The 24,119-nt window shown below is 34.7% G+C and overlaps 1 protein-coding gene across 2 annotated transcripts in view; it reads right to left on the bottom strand.

Moving 5' to 3' along the window:
- Positions 1 to 13,524, bottom strand: part of efr3a (EFR3 homolog A (S. cerevisiae)) — a 41,138-nt gene extending 27,614 nt beyond the window's left edge. The window contains exons 1-3 of one of the 2 annotated variants that reach the window (XR_009273793.1): positions 13,406 to 13,524; positions 13,091 to 13,199; positions 1,830 to 1,906 (exon numbers count right to left, since the gene is read on the bottom strand). Coding sequence is in view for 1 of the 2 variants with exons in the window: in XM_058794564.1 (XP_058650547.1) it covers positions 1,830 to 1,906; positions 13,091 to 13,100 (87 nt within the window). In the remaining variant the exon portion in view is untranslated. The remainder of the gene's footprint in view (positions 1 to 1,829; positions 1,907 to 13,090; positions 13,200 to 13,405) is intronic. The other variant, XM_058794564.1, reaches the window with a different exon arrangement.
- Positions 13,525 to 24,119: the final 10,595 nt, after the last annotated feature.

Genomic DNA, 24,119 nt, shown 5'->3' with positions numbered 1-24,119 from the left:
TCTCATGAGAATATTACTCACACTTAGCCTACAGAGAAAACAATTGTGTGTGTGTATGTGTGTGTGTCCCTCTAATCAACAGAGCTAAATGTTAATGTGATGAATATGGAGTAACAGCAAGGTTAAAAACCTTCCCAGTGTGTCTTGGTGTATATCACATTCTCAAAAACTGCTGAACGGGTCAAAGGTCAAAATTAAAGCGCTAATAATATATTTTAATAATAACAGTGCCAAGACACTTCTCTTCAACAATATGAATAACGAGCAACAGCTGCTAGTCAATGGTGCTTTAAATTTAGATTGATAGTCCAAGCAGCTTCTTTATTATTATGCGTGGCATTTACTTTAGCTGGTCTCCGAGGACAGGAAGAGCCGATAAGAATATATTTCGATCACAGCACTTGAACTTGAATGTGTCTTAATCCCAGTGCATGAACTCTGATATACAGATGGTATTTAAAGAAGCGTTTATTTAAAGCATCTGTCAAAAACGTATGTAAATGAGCAAGATTGTTGACTGCAGAATTCTTCTGTGTCTCCTTAAATGAATCTATAGAACTGTTTAAAATGCAGATGATACTGTGAGATATTGATCAGGCCAATATTTCAGCCATTTTAAGATTAACAGCTAGTATCCCATTGCTTTGCCAATGAACAAGATTCTATCAGTTACAAAAATGTATGATAGTCTTGTCAAACAGAAAGTTAAAATACATTCCAAACAATCAAATATTTGACTGAATTTTAAGATTTCATAGTGTAATGAAATAAAACAACAACAACAAAAAAAAAAAAAAAAATAATAATAATAATAATATATATATATATATATATATAACAAAATAACTAAAATATAATAAAATACCTAACTACATAATACTACTATTGTTAGAAATTGCAACAAAATTAAAATAGAAATATAAACTTTTGAACTGCGGGTTTTGTCTGGTCAGAGGAGAACTGGCCCCGACTGAGCCTGGTTTCTCCCAAGGTTTTTCTCCATTCTGTCACAGAGGGAGTTTTGGTTCCTTGCCGCTGTCGCCTCTGGCTTGCTCAGTTGGGGACACTTAATTTCTAGCGATTATCGCCGATTTGATTGCACAGATAATATTTAAACTAAACTGAGCTAGACAATGACATCTCTGAATTCAATAATGAAATGCCTTTAACTGAAAATTGAGTGTTTAATCTTATCATTATACATTACTGACACTCTATCCTCCAATTTGATACTGTTAAGTGCTTTGACACAATCTGTATTGTTAAAAGCGCTATATAAATAAAGATGACTTGACTTGACTTAATTAGTATATCAAATTATGTGTGTGTGTGTGTGTGTGTGTGTGTAAATACAGATGATAAAGTGAGATATTGATCAGGCAATCCTGTCAAATGGAAAATTAAAACACATTGCAAATTTTAAAATATTTTTGTACATTTTAAGATTTCACAGATTATATATATATATAATTTTATTTCAATCACTTTAATTCTACAATTAAAAAAAGAATACAGATACTTGAAAAAATTTAATTACTAAATCAAATTAAATATATAAAATGCATACATGTATGTATATGTACATATATATACACATATATATATACACACATATATACATACATGCATATATATTGAGTTTTTTTTTTTTTTTTTTTTTCAATTTTGTGCATGTCTCATGTATAATTATATTGCAAAACTAAGATGTAATGCACTTAAGATGGATGCCTATCAGACAAGTTGGCAACCAGGAATATTTAATTTCATTCCATTCTTCTAATATTCGAGAAATTCCTCGCATTTCCATCCATTCCAGTGATATATGTTACCTTGGGGTCCTCTGGGAAAATGTTGTCCACTAGACGCTTGTAGCGTGGCCGCAGAGGACCACAACATCCACACACACCTGTGAAAAGAAAGAAGAAGTCTTACGCATGCAAAAGATGCACAACCTTGACATTTTAAATCAACTTTGTATGTTTTCTGTTCAGTCTGCATGAACACAAATGATTGCAGTGAGTTTGAATTTGTGCATTTAATGAAATAAACAGATCTAAGGTACCGTTCTTACATTTTTCTGCATGGTTTTGCAATCGTTTTATATTTTAATGTTTTTTAAGCATTTTCTGCCATAGCATCACATTTTGAGACAGTTTGTTAAGCTATTACAAATGTGACACCTGCTTTCTGTTGTGTTTCACTGCGCTGTGTCTGGAGGTTTCTGAATGCAAGAATGGCCCTAATGAGATAGGACAGATATGCAACATAAGCAGTCTGACACATACATTCAAACTTCACCCACTCAAGCCAATAAGAACTTCAGAATCTACATATGCATCATATTTAAATGAGCTGTCAGGATGAAATGTGTATGTGTGCACTGATGAAAGGCACAATGCAAACTACAGTCTGTCTGTGTGTGTGTGTGTGTGTGTGTGTGTGTGTGTGTGTGTGTGTGTGTGTGTGTGTGTGTGTGTGTGTGTGTGCCACACAGTTTGAAGGGCTGATTAATTATTAAAAAAAGTCAAAGAAGAAATCTGAGAGCAGCAGAGCAGCCAGTACACACACAAACACACGCACACTTCTTATATTCAACACACACACACACGCTGCTCTGACAGCCCTTCACCAGCTAGAGATGAAATTGTTCATTCATCCAGTCCAACATGGATAATAAATCTGGATTGCATGTGCATGCATGTGTATATGCCAAAAGAATGTGTGTGTGTGTGTGTGTGTGTGTGTGTGTGTGTAGGGATTGTAAAGTGAGATGTGGAAAAGGAGCCGCCATTATCAGCTCAAACACCTGATCCAACTTCAGAAAGACGGAAAAAGCGAGAGATGCTGCGAGGGAGAGAAATAAATAGAATAGCGAAAGATAGCGGGTGAGCGAGTCGAGCTCTACGGCAAAGTGACAAATGCATCAACAATCTTACTAACAATGGGTGTGCAACAGGCTTGTATTAATCATCACGATCGCACACAAACAAACACACATAGATACCAAGTCTGCTAAGGATAGATCTCCTCTCCCAGGTGTGTCTGTATCTGAAGGTCCCGTCAGCTTCTGAGCGCGGCACCTGCCTGTACCTCCTCATCATGACCTCTGACCTTTGTTGACTCCTTTAGACCCCCAGAACCTCAAACCTGGTCAAAACAGCGACCTTTCTGCCTCCTGCTTCAACCCTGGTCTGAGACTCAGACACACCTGGACTGAATACCTGTAGAGGACTCGCCCTCCACTGGGACTGGCAGGAGAGCCAACCAATTACAGATGAATGGAAGTTACGCCTACTATGATCTGTCAGTGAGGTGACAGACAGAAATGAGACCAGGACTCAGAAAGAATAATCTTAAAATAAATAAATTAAAAATAATAATAATAATAATAATAACAACAACAACAATAATCATAATAATAAACGGAAAAAATGGCAGTTTTTGATGCATTTAACTTTGTAAAATTATGCATTTAAAATCGATGCATTTATTGATTTAAAAAAATCAGCAGTAAATAATGAAAGGTGAGACTGGAGTTGATTGGTTTGTAAAAACTGGGGCATATTATTTGTTAAAATAATATTTTCTTGCTCATAGGACCTTGTTTACATCAGCAGACAGAAGGAAGTATCATATTTTGATGAAAATGTATAACACGTTTGTTTAGAATAACGTACACAATGTGCACAAAAAGATTCTCTCGACAATAACTTTTTTTTCTGTCCCAGCTAACATTTAATTTTTGTTTTTTGTTTTTTTCCAGACTGTAACATATATTTGTACATTCATGTTAAAATAAATAAATACAACATATTATTACATAATATACATATTATTAAATATTATTATTTGTTATATGTAATATATATTTGGACAATGTTAAAAATAAAAACTAATATATTAATTGCAATTAATCGCATCCAAAATAAGTTTTAGTTTACATATGTGTGCTATGTATATTTATTATGCATATATAAATACACACACATGTATATTTCAGAAAATTTTTATTTATAATATAAATGATATGAAAATAAATATAAACGTAAATATTTTCAAAATATATACTGTATGTGTGTGTATTTATATATACATAATAAATATACACAGAACACACACATATATTATGCAAACCAAAACTTTTATTTTCTATGCAATTAATCGCGATTAATCATTTGACAGCACTAATATATATATACAGTATATATATTATTCACAATAATAAATGGAAATGACAAAAATTATAAATTCACAATATAAATTAATTATTATATTGTGTTATAATGTACCTCTATGTCAGCTTTAAATTCAAAAACACTTCTGGAAAATGATGGAATAGCATGACAGTTTCTACAAAATATATTGTGAGCTGGCTAGATAATGTAATTCGGTGACAAATTAGCAGAATTTACAACAAGCACGTACATCACAGAGAACCAAATATTTAAGTTTGAAAGGCATAAAAGATGCATAATCATAATCAACAGAGCATTAGGGTCTAAACAGGCCAAGTGACAATTCAGCCAAGTGAACGACAATTCCGAATGTGGGTCCATTTGGATTTCACATTTTTCATTTTCAAAAAACACAAAACAAGTTAACAAGTTCAAATGAAGAGACTATATAAATAATTAACACTAATGTCAAGGGCATTCTGAAAACAAAATCAAGTTGTTGTTTTCTTCTTCATCTACATTTCCAAGAGGTAAGCTCTATTTCATAACAAAGAAGACGCAGCCACAGCCAGCAGGGGGCGCTCACCCTGTGTGGGCCACCCCAGAGCAGGGTGCAAATCCTGCTTCCCACTGGTGCCTGTTGAATCCCCATTACTGCCAACATGAGAGCGTCTGGGGAAATGAAGAGATTGATTCAGTGCCTGCAGAGAAAATCCTCTTAACCTTATGAGGACCTGAAATAGCTTAAGAGTTTGAAGAGCGAGAGCAGAGCCCGAGAGAAAGCTGCCATAACAGAATTACCATCTATCTTAGAGACAGACCATGATGCATAATAATGAAGGCAAAACTTTATGACCTTTGTGTCCACATGACAAACACACAAAACAACCTGTGGGGAGTAAACTAATAAAAAAAAGAAAGCTAAAAAATACATTTATATTTGTTTTTATTCAACTTTCTAAGCATTGCAGTCAAACATTTGTTTTGATCTGCCACAAGATTTTAAATATAGTAAATATTCTAACCTTTGAGTTTAACCCCTGACCTTTCATTTGTGCATGTTTAATTTAGTCTGTGTATATATACCGGGCTTTCTAAAGACCAAAGTCTATGATGTAAAAACCCATAATCCTTTGCCATCTGACAGAGTACAGGTAAGAGTCCATACAAACACACTCTCCCAAACATACCGATACACACACTGTGCTAAATTTACCAGCATGGGTCGATGGAGTGGAGGGCAGATAACAAAATATGCATGAGCTAGTCAATACGGAGCGAAAAAAGGAATGGAAGAGAGAGCGAAAGAAATGGAAAACCTCTTATCTCGTGCTACCATCCGACCAGTTTTACATTTGAGCGAAATTCAACCATTTACACGGTGTGCATCGTCTGCGCATTTGCTGTGCACTTATGAGATCATTAGCCCAGTTACTATTTCCCATAATGCACTGCAAATGCCTCCTAACATCTAGCTCTTAAAAATATGACTGACATCTGGGAATACGGCAGGCAGCGATAATTTAGAAAACTACAAACAAAATCATGCGTGCCTGCATACTGTGTATTGGTTATGAAAACAGCATGAAGTATGTATGGCATTTGCTCAGGCAGTATGTAAATATGCTGTTTCAAACACATAATCCCCGTTTTTCTCTCTTATTCCATGTTCTTTATAGTTCTTCTAATTAACTTCAATGGCTGAAGCCAATATTTACAGATCAGGATGGTCAATGTATGCTAAAGGGTAGTTGACCCATAGCATGGCTGCGCATCAATGATCAAAATGCTTGTCCTGGTGAAAAATTAAGTCATATTTCATTCCAAACCGTTTATATTCCACAGTAGAAAGTAAGTTCAAATTTGAAAAGACACAAGGGTGAGTAAATAAATAATAGATTTTTTGGGGCTGAACTATACCGTCATTAATGCTAACATAAGTACTGGCAAGGGGAAAAACACTGCTGTTGTTTTGATAAGTTAATAATAGTGATGCACCAAAATTTTAATGACCTGAAAACAGCAAAAAGCAAAAAAAAAAAAAAATCTGGTTTAAGCCTAAATAATTTGGATTCCAGTCCTTCCAGCTGGTTACCACCAGATAAGCAGCAAATACAGTGATATGTGACCCTGGACCACAAAACCAGTCTTAAGTGTCAATTTGATTTTCGAAATTGAGATTTATACATCATCTGCAAACTGAATAAACAAGCTTTCCATTGATGTATGTATATTGTTAGGATTGGACAATATTTGGCTGACATACAACTATTTGAAAATCTGGAATCTGAGGGTGCAGAAAAATCAAAATATTGAGAAAATCGCCTTTGAAGTTGTCCAAATTAAGTTCTTAGCAATGCATATTACTAATCAAAAATGAAGTTTTTATACATTTACGGTAAGAAATTTACAAAATATCTTCATGGAACATGATCTTTACTTAATATCCTAATGATTTTTGGCATAAAAGAAAAAGTTATAATTTTGACCCATACCATGTATTTTTGGCTATTGCTACAAATATACCCCAGCGACTTAAGACTGGTTTTGTGGTCCAGGGTCACATATATTTCATTGACCGAAACAATAACGTTTAATTAGTGCTTCTTAGCATTTTGACTGCATCAGTGTCTATTTCATGCACACAATGTCAATACACTGCAACAGGTTCACGTCAGCAGTGTTTACACACTTCACCATGAGCAAAAATCCTGCTAAAGTAGCAATATGTAAAATTGTGTTCCGGTAAAAATATCTAGAGGCAGCTCATTGCCAAATAACTTGACTATGACTGGTTTAATTTATCACCTGAGAACAAGACACCTGAATACAGTTACAGTTACCCAAATGTGATTATGTTATCATCTGAAAGAACCAGATCATTGAATAGAATCAGACTTCACAGTTTGCCTTCAGTCTGAGGATTACAGGTAATAATGTTTTTTGCACAGACTCATTATTTCGCTTCGTAAGACCTCAATATATCGCCAGGCGCCACAGTTAGGGGTGTCGAAATTAATCGTTGCATCGTGATGCGGACGTGGACGATTCTGCATACATGAAGTAATAGACCATAATCGATTATAGCCTACTGACGTCATTCGCATATGCGCTTGTCACTCAAGTATTAAAAATGCACTTTCTATTTTAAAATTTGAGCTTGGCTTTTTCCCGCATAAGGCACGTGTGCACAGTAGAGACAATCGCGGCGGGCTTCATTGCACAAAATAAGACACGTGAGCATTGCTTGACAGTGCTTCCACCTGCCGTTATTTCAGTGTTTTACTTTAGATATGCTTTCATTTCTGCCGTTTGGAATGCAGTATGTATTAAGACACAAGAAACTCACGTACTGACAGACTTTCACATGTGCACTTTGTGTTTGTCCTGAAGCTCGTTAAATGCACTTGCATCTACTTTTATGATACGAAATTGATGTAAACACAGCAAGTTATGTTTTCAGAACAGGACAAAACATCTGATATGTCGAAATATATCTGTGCATTAGTGTGAATGCAGCCTATTTAAGCTGCCACTGTCTGTGATCTCATCAGTAATAATCAAATGGCAATAACACGGAGGAAAAAAGAAAAACCCATAACTATGATTGTCTGTAAACTTTCGGATACTTGAAAAGCACTTTCAGTCTGGGAGTGCTTTATCACTTGTAATTGTCTTTTCCCCTTTATTACTTTATATTTGCTTGTATGTTTTTAAAGCTACAGTATATTTACTTTTAGTTCTTAACAATAAATAATCAATTATATATTAATTAACATCATAATTTTTAAAAGTAGCCTGCTTGTATAATTTAATAAAACTGCACAAAAAAAATGTGATATAATCGTGATATCGAATTGAATCAAATCGTTGACATGATAATTGTAATCGAATTGAATCGTGAAACCGGTGCCGATTCACACCCCTAGCTACAGGTATTAATTTTGTGTTGCCTGATATGCTTTTTTGACTCTCCACGTGACAGTAGCCATTGACTTGCATTTTATGAATCACCAAGGTCCACAGTCCTTTTTTACTTTTAAAATAAGGTTTAATTGAAAAAGGACTACATGCCATTGTTTTAAGTCCAATCAATCAATTAGCGAGGTTAACTAGATCCATTTATATATATATATATATATATATATATATATATATATATATATATATATATATATATATATATATATATATATTTTTTAATTTTATTTTTTTTTTTTTTTTCACATATATACACATATAGTACATCAGTATTTTAATTTGCATGCTGACTGTGTTGTAAGCTTCAAATTATATTTAAATTTAAATCAAATGAATGTAAATTAAATGAATCTATTTTGACATATCACCGGTAAAATCATACACATTCAGATGGACATTTTTGGCACAAGTGGGAATTATCACTTCTATTGATCGGTTATTGGCCGATGATTTCAAAATGGCCAAAAATTAGCATTGCCGATAAATCGGTCAATTGTTAATTCTAATGAAAGCTTTTTCACCTAATATTTTGCCATTTAAGATATATTCAACTGTCAGGCTGTATATTTGAATGTTTCTATATATTATACATGCTGAAAAATTACCTGAAATCAAGCAATCAAGGACACGCGGACAAAAAACAAGCACAAACACACACGGATCAGACCTACCAGCATCAGCGTTCTCTGAGTCCATGTCTGTGTCTGCTCACTGGACCTGGGAGACAATCGCTCTCTTTCTGTCTCTCTTATCTTTCCCTCTCTAGGTGCTGTACAGTGCAGGAAGTCTAACCGTATTCTATAACACACGCACACACACACGCATCTGCATGAGGACAGAGGGGTGAGCAGTATTTAATTCTGATGATGCTGGTGTTTTAGGCACATTGAAAATTTCACCGCAGTGTCAACACGAGCATCTGAGCGAATAATGCCACCATGCACGCGCACACTCTTGACCAACACAAAACACACACGCCGCCGCCTTCCCTTGATGTTTTCCCTCACACTGAATCTTGACTAGCACGTCGTCCACAGCGCATATGAATGAGACATTGCTGAAAGGAAAGCGAGGAACACCAATACAAAACAGACGACAGATCAAACACACACAGATCAAACTCTCTGGCGCACTCAAAACGGAAGATCAAACTTTGCTTTGCAAACGTGCACATTATCATCTCAAAGCCATGAGAGAGGGAGAAAGATCCTTGAGAGAGAAATAAACAGAGAGCTCCTTCAGAGAGAGAGAAGCGGAAAGATCCTTGAGAAAGAGAGAGAGGCTGGGCGGTCATTGTCCCCTGCACACAGACATTTCAACAGCATTTACACTGTCAATCATGATTCTTTTTTCACTGATATTTGAACAGACCAAATCCAAATGACAATATCATCTGACATTCGATTAAGTACATATTGTGAATATCTGACATAGTAATTTTTGCTGCAACATGAGAAAGATTTAACATCTCATGCTGCTTAGATATCCTAGCTGAAAGGACAAAAAGACACAAAATCACATTGAAAAAGCAGTTCTCATTTTCAGCAAGGTGTGCAAACTACAAACTAGCAAGCAATGACTTCTGTATCCAAAGTCAGGATTTGCCAATGCTTTGCTGCCAGCAGAAGCTGTTAACGGTATGCAAACTCAAGTCCTCTGTAAAAGATTAAAACTCCATTGTTATCAATAAGAAATAAGATTTAATTTAATATTAAAATAATAATTATTGTTTTATTTTTAATTAAAATAAAATAATAATCCTTTATTTTAGTGGAGAACTGAGTTTTTTTTATTTTAATTAATGCTCTCTAGATTTAAAAAAATGTGATTATTTGGACTTGAGTAAGATTTGTAAAATTTGGCAATGACTTCTATATCCAAAGTTAAGTTCTGCCAACGCTTTGCTGCCAACAGAAACTGTTAAGGGTGTGCAAACTCAAGTCCTCTGTAGAAGAATAAAACTCAATTTTTATTCTTATAAATTCAATAATTTAAATTAATTTAATATTAATAAGTGCTTTTACTGTTAAATAATACTAATACTAATAGCCCATTATTTTATTTGAGAATTGTGCAGTTGACAAATGTTTTTTGTTGTTGTTGTTGTTTGTTTTTTATTAATGTGCTCAATATTCCAAAATCTTGATTATTTGGAATCTTGTATCCAAGATGCTTTGCTGCCAACAGAAACTAATAAGGGTGTGCAAACTTTAATAATAATAACTGTCTTCATAATTAATAAACAACTGTCCTCTAAAATAATTATTTTAGATACTAGCTATGCAGTTGACAAGTTTTTTAATGTTTTATTATTATTAATGGGCTCTAGATTCAAAATGTAATTGTTTGTGATTGAACAAGATTCATAAAATAGAAATCCGGAGCATGAACAATGCATGTTATAAGAGAATCACTGAACAAACTTCAACTGAACCAAACTCTGACTACCCCTTATCACTAGCCAACATTGCAGACAGGCCTGGTTAGACGTAAATCACTTGCTGCTCAAGTAAGTTTAGTTAATGTATACGAAGACCTACACATGAGTTATATTATCAGGGCAATCAAAAAAAACAAGAACCAGTTACGTATCTAATGTCATGACACAACTGACATGTGCCATATTTTGCAATATTTGGTCAACCTCTTCAAGACAATTTAGAGTCAAGCACATGCAATATAATAATGTAATGCGATATAATATGTTAGATCGCTAGTAATTAATAATACAGTCAGTGATGTCTTAAATGAATGTACAGGGAAAAATAAGTCATATTTGTGTCAAGGAAATAGGCCTGTAGTGGGAATGCAGCCGCAAAACATTTACAGAATCACTTTTTTCTCTCCATTTTCCTCTCTCATCCCATGTCAAGGATAAAGGGCTCATCTTACAGGGTCCTGACTGCCCAGAAATAGACTGTGTGTGTGTCAGAGCAGAGAGGTTATCATACTCCCTCTGAGGGGTGTGGGAGTTGTGTTTGTACTTCAGTGGAGAGGTCACTCTACTCTCAGTGTGTGTGTGTGTGTGTGTGTGTGTGTGTGCGTGTGTTTGTGTGTATGTGTGTATGTGTGTGTCTTCTGAGTGCAGAGCGTCAGCAGCAGTAACCCTCAGGGGTGTCTGGTCTACTGCGTCAAACTACACATTATGCAATCTGACGAAATAATGCAACACTAAACAATATCACAAATGGCAAACTAAATGCCACACAAAACTATATTACATGCGAAACTAAACAATGTCACAAACATCAAACGCAGCAATAATGAAAACAACACCAAACACCAGGAAAAATAATATGCCAAATTTAACAAATGGCAAAACTCTTGCTAAACTAAACCACCAAAACTATCGCAAAGTAAACAACACCAAATCAGTATTGAAACCGATTCATAATAAAACAATACCAAAAATGGTAAATCCAACAACAAGATAATTTTGTAAACATCAAACAGACAAAAATGCAAAATGATACCAAAACAATCTTTTAAGCTAATGAACACCAAAACATCCACAAATGGCAAAATAAATGGCATATAAAACTATACTATATGCTAAACTAAACATGCAAACTAAATCTCACAAACACCAAACATAACAGCAGCCAATAACAATAAACATCATCAAAAAACATTAGAATCAAACAGGATGGGAATATATACTCTGCAATGGTAGAAATGTCGAAAATAAACATTAGAATTTGTTTACAAAATGTTAGATAGATTTGCACAGCTAACGGTGGGAAGGACTACGTTGTGGTACCTAAACATGTGAAATGTGAATGTGAAAATAAAATACAAAAAGAAGTTGTTACTACTATGTGGTGCTGTCACAACTTGATAAATAAATAAATATAGAATTTGACTTTTAATGTATGTATATCAGACATTATAGCTTCAAATATGGCTGACTCAGAATATACTGTAGAATTCAAACAGATGTCACATTGTATTTCATACCGACTTTAAGTCCAACAACACCAATAACCCCCAAAACGAAACCAACTGAACAACACCAAACAATTCTGCAAACACCAAACTAAACTAAATCAAAACCACAAAGTCCAAAGTAAAGAATATCCCAAATATCAGCCTAAAATCAAATAAGACTAAACAACATCAACCATAGTAACATCTAAATAAATAAATAAGCCACACGTGTCATATAGTGATGGCCTCAGATAAAAGAAACTAAATCATTTTTTTTCTTTTTAAAGTTACTTGAAATAAAAAAAAAGTTTAATTATAAGGAAGCTTTTTTATTATTATTTAGTTTAACTTGATATACTAAAATAACTGAAAATTAAATAAAAATTGGAATAAAAATCAGAAAATGTGACAAAAACTAGCCTAATTCAAAATAATAATAAAAACTACAACTGAATCTCAGTGATTCTAAAATAACACTGAAGAACGAAGCGAAACAATTTCTCTTGGTTGCAGGAGACTTTCATAAGCTTTTCAGGAACATTAAAATCAGAGATGTCCAAATACATTACATAAGATGTCCATCTTGGACCCTGCTGAGTAGGATTTTATGCTGACACTAAATCACATGCCAGTGCCACCTGCTGTCAAGGTCTATGGCATCAGTGCCAACACCTCAAGAGTCTGACATGACTCATTGTCCTGCATGGGATCATGGGTAAAACAGATTGCACTGTCAATGACAGTGGGAACTCTGGGAATACCATGGTACTACTGAATGATTAGCATTTTCATGTCCCTAGTTACTTAAGGAGAGAATACCAAAACAATGGCAATACCATATAGTATTTTTGTGCTTTTCTGCAGAGCTGAGGTCAGCAGAACCCCAGTAGGCTAATGACACTGACTCATTCTCACATACACACTGCAGCACAACATTTGCAGCATAAACCGTCTTAAGTTAATGACAGAGGGCTGAGGCTGTGACCGGCTCGGGTTTGGGCTCTTACCGGTAGGCATTCCTCCACTCGGTTCCGTCCAACCCGCGTCCGATGCGCTGCGTTTGGATCAGATCAGCTTGAAAGGGGGGTTGGGTTCGACATATGGATCGGAACACGTCTGGATCACACACATACAAATACACACACACACACACACAGAGAGAGAGAGAGAGAGAGAGAGAGATACGGATTAAGCGAATCCTATCAGAACCCGTCACCGAGGTTAAATTGACGGCAATAAAAACACATGATTAAAACTGGCAGTACGGCGTCTTGTGTTGTTAAGAATGAATAAAGTAAAGAAAGAGAGTTGTGTGTGAATACCTGTAGATGCAGATTAAGCGCAACACATCCGCGTTTCCTGCTTCACATTCCGCGTGACGTCGGGACACGCCAACACGGAAGTGATAGTCGCGCGGCGCTGAGAAGAGAGAGGAGCGTCGAGTTTGAAAAAAACAAAAACACAGCACACGCTGCGGGGATTCACCGAGTGGAACAGGTGTGTAGAAGAAAGAAGTTGTTTGCTTATATTGCATTATAATAACAAGTGTCTGGAAGTTTGTGTGAATAGTATATGCTCTCCCATCCAGCTTCTAAAATTAATAAGCAGGGCAATCTCAGTTGCTTTTGATTTAGGTTAATGAACTGTTCTTTTGTGTGCGTGTGCAAGTTGGTGGATAAAAAGTCATTAAAAGAGCTATTACCGCTTTCGGAGATTTGCATGGCATGTGGCCAGATTATTTTTACTCTCAATTTCTTTTTAAAGGAGTAGATCAACCAAAAAATTAAACTTTTGAATCATTTTACTCTGTAATGACTTTGTCTTTTTTTCTATGGGACTCTACAAGAGACATTCTGTTGCTTGGTTGGTTTTCCAATGCCAGTAGCCTACAATGAACTGGACCTTGTAAGCAGCAAAAAGTATTAAATGCACCGTAGAGTCATCAAATAAGGTAGTTTATTCCATGGCTTTTCAATCTTTTAGGTACCATGGACTCCCAGTTATGATAATCCTCATGTAAAGGATCCCCATCCTAAATTTTTAAAGGCAGCTTGTAAGAAAAATGTATATTATAAATATGTGTAAAATATTTGGAAAAAATTTCATTTGTTTATGTTACATTATTATTGTTTTACTCACTATACTCTACTGTTAGGTGTATTATTTATTTATTTGTTTATTTTTAATTTAATTACATTTTTTTATATAATTTATTCATTTTATATTATATATTTATTATTTAATTGTTTATTTAGTTGATTTAAAAAAAATAGTTTTTCATTTTTATATTTTTAGTATATTCTCTACAATTTTCCACTGACCTACTAGCACTACTTTGCAGTCCTTTCCAATCCATATTCAAAGTCTTTTTTTTTTTTTTGTCAAATCTTTTCAATTAAGCATTTAATCCGGTTCATAAAACTGCTCTCACTTATTTGTTCAGGAATTTGATAGATTCCCTTCTCAGGTTCAGCTTTAACCTAATTATTTGGTCCCAGTCACCAGTTAATGGTCCACTGGAGGGAATGATTATCAGAGAATAACTTTTACATTTTGGTATTGTATCTTTTCAGTCAGAAAACTTGGAATATAGTCATAAGAACCATTTTTATGAGGCTTTTGTGACCTTTTTCGAACCATAAAAGCTTTGGTTCCTATTCATTGTAACTGAATGAGTCAGTGTGACATGCCTACATTGAAGTCTTAATAATTTCTCCTTTTCTGTTCCACAGAAGAGTGAATGTAATAGGTTTAGAATGACATGAAATGTGAGTAAACTATAATTTTATTTTTCGGGTGAACAATTTCTTTGAAATCTGCAACCAGTGGCCTGACCTTTTAAAACATCTGAGCACATGTACCAAGTTGCAATAAACTCTTTTAGGTTTGAAAACCCTTTACATACTAATTTTAAAAGATTTTACTGATGAAATGAAGAGGTTTGTTTCAACTGGCTTTTGATGACTTTGTTGTTACAAAAACCTGCCACTTCATTACGACACATTATGGGCAGAATCCGATCATTTACAGTAGTCATAATGAATAATAATACAAAGCCCAGTAATGTCTGCCTGTGTCAGACCTCCTGTGTATAACTGGATTATATTAGGATAAGCTGAAACCATCCAGTCAAACAGCCTAAGCTATGAGGACCTGAGCATGTGTGTCTGATGGAGAGAGAGAGAGAGAGAGCGAATACACAGTATTAAGATAAGACCTTTGCTTTACAGGAATTATGTGTGATTAAGCTCCATTTTATCCAAACATCTGTTAAAACACTGAAAACACACACATGCAGTCTCAATCACTCACTTTCTCATGCATACTTACAATTCTCTGTAACTAGGTGTGTTTACATTGTATCATGGCTTAAATGTTTTAACACAATGTGCAGGGAAACAGCAGTGCTGGTGCACAAATTGGTTTGATACAGCGCTGGCAAACATTTGCATAATAATTACTGAAATGCTGGCCAAATAATCCTATTTCACCAATAATCTCCATCAAATCTGTGTGATGTGATTTCTCCCTGTGGCCGGCCACACACACACACACACACACACACACACAATGTTTTCTGCCTCATTGATATTGGTGGTTTAATGAAGCATGAAAGTTTGGGCAGTTTGATTGATTGAGTAATGGTTTAGCCGTGTGTGTGTGTGTGCGTGCGTGCGTGCGTGTGTGTGTGTGTGCACAAATGGCAGCTGGTATTGCCAGTCATTCAGTAAAGTGCTGTCGTTATTTGAATATTGCATGCACGCGCGTGCACACACGCAATGCAGTGATTGCACCTAAAATATGCACTTTTCTTTTGTATGTGTGGATTTTAATCTAAAATCTGCATGTTTAAAATTAAGGATACAGTATATTATTTTTCAGCTACTTGCATGTACCACACATACTCTTGCTTATTATTCTCTTAATCAGCCTGAATACTTGAATTTGTGTGAAACGCAAATGTACATTTTTCTTGATTTGGTAACTTGCATATATGTAGAAAATAAAGTAGATACAGTATTATGAATAATGCTGTTTTAATTTCCAGATTATAACACTGTTCTTCTCTAGAAAACTTGGAATATATTGCACAATTCATACTTTTATAGTACTTGTTTTTTTATTTATCATTTTTTGATCTTGACAGCCCATTACACTTGTATAAGAGAAATGCAGCATCAAAAAAAAAAAAAAAAAATTGTTGTCTAGAGAAGAAATAAAGTTTGGAACAACTAAAGGATGAATCATTTTTTTTATGTTTTACAAAAATCCTTCAATATTTCACATTTAATTCCCTGTTATTTGCCATTTTTTTTGTTATTAATTGTGAAATTTGCTAGCTATCTGAGAGTGAAAATCTTTTTTTTAATGACACAATGTATGGTAAATGCTGTTGTTTTCCATCCTCATTGTGCTTTTTCTATATAATGCTCTGAAAACACACAGAATTAATTTTTTAATTCATATCTGTATACATGCCAAAATAGGGCTCACCTGTTTTTTTACATACTTACACAACATGTCCACCTTTAAGGATTTTCAGTTTTCCACCTACAAGCTTCACACCGAGCTTCAGATCAATATTGACCCATAGAACAACTGTTTGTGTGAGAGAGAAACAGACAATTTGATTTTTTTCTCTTTTTTTCTGTCTCCAGAGGGGGTTTGACATTTTTCACCAACTAGCACTTAGGCGCAATGTCTATTCAGTGTCTTCAGTCAGAATCGATGTATGGATGGATTGCGTAATAAACACACGCATGGTATTTGCAATTGAGAAAGACTTCTGAATATTCTCTCAAACCCCTGACAAGATAAAAAAAAAAAAAAACCTAGACTCCTACATGATGATTCAAAATGACAATGATTATATTTATACAAAAAAAAAAAAAGACGGATGGCTGGGCATCTTATTTTTATAAAATGTCTGAGAAGCGCCCACAAACATTATTATGACTCTGAGAGAACAGATCACTCTGTCAGAGCAGATTTCAAAGAATGAAGATCATGAAAGACATTGAAATGTTGCCTTTGTAAACATTTTGAATTGAATGGCTATTTATGTCAAATTTAAGGTCATCTGTGTACAACATAGAAATCTTGCAAATGTTAAACTGCATTACCATTGCATTTTTATTAACCATAAGGCTGTTTAGGGTTATTTTCTTATGTGTAATAGAAAGTACATACTGTATATAAAGTAGCAGCTACTAGGACAGGTACAAGTCGAGTGCTAAATTTAGACCCTCAGTACTAGGAATAATTCCAAGATCATGATGCAAGACAGACAGAACCTGTCAGGAAACACTAGTCATTAAGGATGAGTCAATAGGTCTTGTAGAACTATGACTGTAGTGGGAGAGGATGAGCACATTCGAGGTAAGGCTCTAGGGTGATGAGTAGTCAATGCGTCAGAGTTGAATGCAGAGATCTTTTCTGAGATGAGGGGAGATAGAAAGGTGAAATGTAACTGAGTGTCAGTTTAATCAGACTGGAATGTGTAAAGACACAAGATCAGTTTGAAAGCAAGCAGGAATACAGTCCAACTCGCTCAAATCACCATTCTGAAATTTCCATCGGTGAGCTGATTCCTACAGACGTTATTTTCTAACATCCTTGTTAGGCTTTGAAGTATTTATGAATGCAGGGTATATACAGTGTGCACGCTATTTTAGTATAACAGTAAGAGTTAATTCTGACCTTTTTTATTTGTCATGACATTCTAAAACTTGTCATGCTTTTAAAGTCAGCATAAAATCGAAATGAACAGTGGCTGCTACTGTGGTGTTTTTGTGCTGAATTCCTTGGTGCACTCTGCATGCAATTCTTGCCTTCGTAATCTTTCATCAAAACTTTTTCAATGTCCAATTAAATCTGGAGAAAATCATGCCCTACCCTACTTTTTTTTTTTTTTTTTCTTTCATTTGTGATATTTTGTTATCCAGTGAGGATAACATATTCAAGATATATTGAGACTGTGTGAAGGAACTCAGTCATTTCATAATTCTAACACAAGTCTTAATATTAACTTAACATTTGATTTGATTTTCGCACATTTTAAGCCTGGTGCACACTGTTTTGGACAAATTTTGTGAATCCTAAAAGATTCCTTTGATTCAAAATCTGTAGTCTTTTATCACCATCTTGGCATGTTCGCTGACAGCATATTAATGACCATTGTGTTCAAATTTTACAATGAAATTATGCCGGTGTCGGATGTTTTGAGGCACAAAACGATTTACAACTGTCAAATCAAGAACCATTAAGAGGATATTTCCCCCAAAAAAGGACAATTCTGTCATCAAGTTGTTCCAATTTCTGTCTTCTTTTGAACACAAAAGAAAATATTTTAAAGAATGTTGGTAACTAAACAGTTGCTGGTAGCCATTGACTTCCTAGTGTTTTATTCCACAAGAAAGTAACTCATACAGGTTTGGAACAACTTGAGGGTGAGTAAATGCTGACAGAAGTTTCATTTTTGGGTGAACTATCCCTTTAAGAGAACATAACCTGATTATGCAATTAGTGTGACTACAACAAACCACTTGCTTCACACACATCTTTTTTTCCCCATATTGTCTTTTTAATACAAGCCATGGTCAAAATTAATGCTAGCTGTTTTTGTTTGCTAGTCACCATTTCATTTCCAAATGTAAATCCAGCTCACCGACACCATATCTCAAACATGTTCATACAGTCTGACAAGCAACAATCGGACTAATATAAATCATACAGAGAAGATTTAAACAACACTGCACATTAGTTTTATATATTAAATTGTCTGGGAAAGTGACGAGGTGTTATATGCAATATGTTAACAACACGTGACTGAAACTCCTTTATAAAAGTTTTATAAGATATTATATCATTGATAAAAAAAAAAAACATTCATTTCTTATGTGAAATAATATGGAGTGTTTCGTAGGTGTGGTTTCAAACCATGAATACAAAATCCCACTGAATTGTAAGCTTCTGTATAGATAACTGTTCTATTTTGAATGATTAAAAACCGTATGCAATTAACTTGAAGTGATAAAAAGGAATTAGCATCTGCCTGTGTTCTGCAGTGTGAAAAGTGAGGGATTCAACATTCAGTCTATGCAAAATGTCTCAAGGCTCTGAGATGTGGTTTTCCTGAAGCGTTATTAATGTACTTGTGTAACTGTGTCAATCATATTTCTAGCCAAAGGAATAGATTTTGAATATTATTCAGAAGGAAACAAATGTGTAGGTTTTGTGAACAAACATCAGCATTTGACTAAAATGAGCTAAAATGCTTCTCATTTTAAAAGTACTTGCTAGAGTAGTTGCTAGAGAGAACAGGTGAAAGTCGGTCATTTAAATTTTAAAGAAACAATTCAAAATGAAAAGTGCTGTTCAGCATTTTTTTTTTTTCTTCTTTTCAGCAATTGGCCAGTCATGTCACGTTTGACTTTGACATTTGATGTGACATGAGTATAATTTACAACCTGATCCCATATTTTTGAAGACATTACGTTTCTGTAAAGTCTCAAAGTAGGGCATTACATGTGAGGGAATGTGGGTACATGAATATGAATGTGGCATTTTTGTTTGTCATTTCACAAAACCAAATTGCAATAATGGTCTTTTCCAAACAAGGTTTCCCAAACTCTTCCTATCTGTGATTTGTGTGTTTATTTATTTAATCTATCTGAATGTAGTAGTTGACGTGTTTGGAACAGAAATAGTGACCCTGGACATGGACACTGAAGATAAAGTTTCCCCTCCAGCGCTTTTACTAATTTCCCAATGGTAACACTTCTTTTTCAGATATATTGTTATTTGCTATTATCACATAACTTGTATTATATTAGTGTCAAATTACCTGTAACCGCTACATTACCTACAACAGTACTCTAAAACAATGTATAAATAGCTGTTTGGCTTTTTCTCACCATTACAGCCTAGATAACATCAATCAAAAGACATTGCAGAAGCAGAGCTGCATACAAAGCATGTGAGTGTATATAATTTTAAACACATTTTTTAATACAAAGTAAGCAGACATTTAAGTATAAAACATTAAAAGTATTGAATACTGTATTGTGTGTGTGTGTGTGTGTGTGTGTGTGTTTAAAATATATAAATACACTACTGTTCAAAAGTTTCGGGTCGGTACAATTTTTCTTTTCTTTTTTCTTTTAAGATTGAATTAAATTGATCAAAAGTAGCAGTTGCAAATAATAAATGCTGTTCTTTTGAGCTTTCTGTTCATCAAAGAGTCTTATAAAATTATCTGTTTTAAGAAAAATATTAAACAGCATGACTGTTGTCAACATTGATAATAAGAAATGTTTCTTGATCAGCAAATCAGCGTATTAAATGATTTCTGAAGGATTATGCAGCACTAAAGACTGGAGTAACAATATAATACTTAAATAATATTGCGTTATTTTAAATTGTAATAATATTTCACAATATTACTGTTTTTACTTTATTTTTGATCAAATAAATTCAGCTTTGGTGAATCTACGTGACTTCTTTTAAAGGCATTTAAACAGTCTTACCAACCACAAACAATTGAAAAATAGTGTAAATTTACATTTAAATATCTTTTTATATTCTTGTTCATTTTTACTTCTATCTTTCAGGTTATTCTGTTTAGGATTGTGTTCTGTCTCGCTACTGCAGGGTTATGAACGGAACAGATTTGATATGGAGGGTTTTCATTATTTATAGTTGTGTTAAGTGTACTCTCATGCTGTGAAACTCTGGTACTGTCTCTTTCTCTCTCACACACAGAATGTTGGCTGCCTCTGAAAGGGAAACTCAAAATAAAAGTGAAAAAGGCTAAATGAAAGAGCGATGTGCATGGAAGTGATGCTATAAAAAGAGAAAGAGAAACTATTAATTATGAAGCAGGTGAGAGAGACACAGCTATGTGTATTTAATTATAGGCAGTCTGATTTTTTTTTGTTTGCTGTGATATTCTGCTTGCTTTTTCCTACTTCTTCACGTCTCTCATAGTAACGGCAGCATGTGTGAACAGCGCTGGACTCTGGGGCTGAATTTTATGGATCACTCCCACAGTTCTGGAACCTAAAACATCAACAGCAGAATGGGCTGACAGGTGGCTGAATCCAACACACATACACATACGACACACAAGCAAACACATGCAAGCCTGCACAAGACAGCATGTTAGTAGAAATGTGGGTGGAATTATGGGAACTTAAGTTTTAACTACTTGGTTTCTTTCTCTGTGGTTTCTCATTTATTTTGTGAGCTTTAACCTTGTTAGAAATCAAAGGAACAAATTATTCACTTTCAAATGTTGTTTTACTTTCAAGATTGTGTGACTTGTTAATGAAATTCTGACAAATGTTTTAACATTGTTTTTTATTTTGTCAAAAATGAAGGCGAGACATTATGGCGCATATTGATGATAATTAAATGATTGCGTATAAAACATATTGCTGACACAAATATGATGAGAAAAATACAATGACAAAGTAATTACCAAGGCACTAAATATTATTTGAAGTCTGGAAAAAAGGATTGATTCAAAAAATCCGCTAGAAGTAAGCATAGCACAGACAATGTTTCCATATTTGGTGAAATTTTAAGCTAAAGTTGACTGCAATTAGATGTCATTTTAGTAAAATTAAGTAATCTTGAGTAAAATTGGTACAAAAGTTTGGGGTTGGTAATACTTTTATGCTCACAAATGGCTGCATTTATTTGATATTGTAGAGTACTGTTACAATTTAAAAGAACTGTTTTCTATTTTTTTTAAATATTTTAAAATGTAATTTATTCCTGTGATGCAATAAGTGTCACATGATCCTTCAGAAATCATTCTATGACGTTGATTTAGTTCTCAAGAAACATTTATTATTATCAAAGTTGAAAACAGTTGTGCTGCTATATATATATATATATATATATATATATATATATATATATATATATATATGAAAAATAACACGTGTGACTAATGTCCAGGTATTCCCTTTGTTGTGGGGACATTTAGTAAAACCTAAACATTTTTTGGATGTTGTGGGAATAAAACAGCTTTTAAATATCCAGTTATTATGAAAAATTTAACTGTTGTTTTAACCTGTGTGACAATGTTTGACAAATAAAAATTGTTGTTAAAAACAGCTTTTAAATGATACTTTTTTTGTTGAATGTAAAAATGCAGAAAAACAAATGTAAAGTGTGTACAGTGTAAAAATAACTTAATTTTATATAATTTTGTGTGTGAGTGTGAGAGAGAGAAGAGAGGTTTGGATGGCTGCTCTCTACTGCCTCCTGCTGTCCTGTGTTTTTTGGGGTAGAGACACGAAGGTCTTTACCTGCAAATAAATTCATAAAGGTTTATGAAAAGGTAAGCTGCTTTGTTGGGTTTTGTGTGTATGTGTAACCAGAGAGACACAATGACATTAAGGAGAGTGAATTAAACTATGACCAGGCATTTAATTTTAAACACCCTGACCATGATAAACACAATTTAAGCACCTAACACAGGCACCTGGTCTTTCCAGGCAGAGATTCTATAATTACGCAAATGTGTCTGCTGAATATAGAATGTCCTTCATGCCTATCTGGGCCCAAACACTCAGCCTCTGTGTGTGTGTGTGGTAATGCTTTTTCTGCAGAAGTGCTAATGTATTTTCTGTGTCTTTTATCAAAGGCTATTTTAGTGAAGGTTTCCTCTTTGCTGTGTTTCAGTTGTGAGTGTGTGATTTGTGTCTGGATGTGTGTGTTGCAGCCTCCCTTTTTCCTGATCTTCTCAGTCACTTATTCACCAGACAGCCTGATGGAGGAGGAGAGAGCGGCAGACAAAGAGAGAGAGGTGTGTCATATCAGTGATGTCTTTCTTAGCATTGAACCATGATTTCTGCCAATAATTACTGTAATCAAGACGCTTTAACACGCACAGGTGTGTGAGGTGAATTTTAGAAGAATGAGTGGACCGTTCTGCTCCCTAGTTCCCTAGAATGTGAATCAATGAACATGAATTCTTGCATTAGCAAGGGCCTTTGAAACATAGGGACGCTGATGACTCAATTACATGTGACACACACTGTTACACATTTCTGTAATTTCGACAGTTATTTACTGTATATCACCCAGTGTAATACTGCAAATTCCCTTTACAGTGAATAACTGTAATACCCTTTGCATCATGGGAATTTTCTGTGACGTCAGACCCCACATACAGAGACTTACTGTATTTTTTTAAATTGCTGTATACTACTGTAACGGTCTCTTTGGCGCCATTATACTGAGGTCGTTTTATTTTCCTAATTTCTTACATTTGGATTGACACAATTTACCCTACACCGTGTCTACAACACCGCAGCAGCTTGGGACTGACTACTGGAGGTGTTACATCGCTTGTAATGATTGGAAAATCCGTTTGTACTTTGTGTCAGAAACAGTGCCAGCGCCTGGAGTACATCTGCACGTCAGAAATATACCGGGGCATCACATTACTGTCCGCATCCACTGTAGATAGTATATATAATGGGTTCTATATTGTTTTTTATCGAGTCGCGCCGCGCCACTCGCGTCGGAGGAAGACACGGAAGCAGCGGGGCAGCGCCGGGGATGAACCCGTGAGAGTGGAAGGGCTCCGGAGAACATCTATGCTGTGTGTCGATGCACTTTACGAGAGAATAAGACCAGCAAGCAAGGTAAAAATATATGTACGTTTGTCTGTGTGTTTGTGTCAGATTTTTGCACACCAGTTTCACCCACAGTAACATTTACTGGTCAACATGACGGTTACAGAACTTTACCATGGTAAAACTGCGCTGTCGTTTCAAACGACTTTTGTCAGCTTATTGAATTAAGTTACCGAATTAAAATTGTTTTTAACGAGCAACGCTCATCTTATATTAACATTAGGTTAACTAATGTGAAATTTAGTTCAGGTGTAATGTTGGCCAGTAGCCTGAGAAAATAAAATCGTATGTTAGCTAGGTTAAACTAGTTTTAATGGCTAGCTGCCTTTCTAGTTTTAGAATTAGTTTGTTATAGTTTTTAATGGAATTTTTTTGTATTCGT

Source organism: Onychostoma macrolepis, chromosome 02 (assembly GCF_012432095.1).
Source record: "Onychostoma macrolepis isolate SWU-2019 chromosome 02, ASM1243209v1, whole genome shotgun sequence".
Lineage (NCBI taxonomy): Eukaryota > Metazoa > Chordata > Actinopteri > Cypriniformes > Cyprinidae > Onychostoma > Onychostoma macrolepis.
Note: the sequence above shows the minus strand (reverse complement) of the source record. Positions and strands in the feature narration are given on the sequence as shown.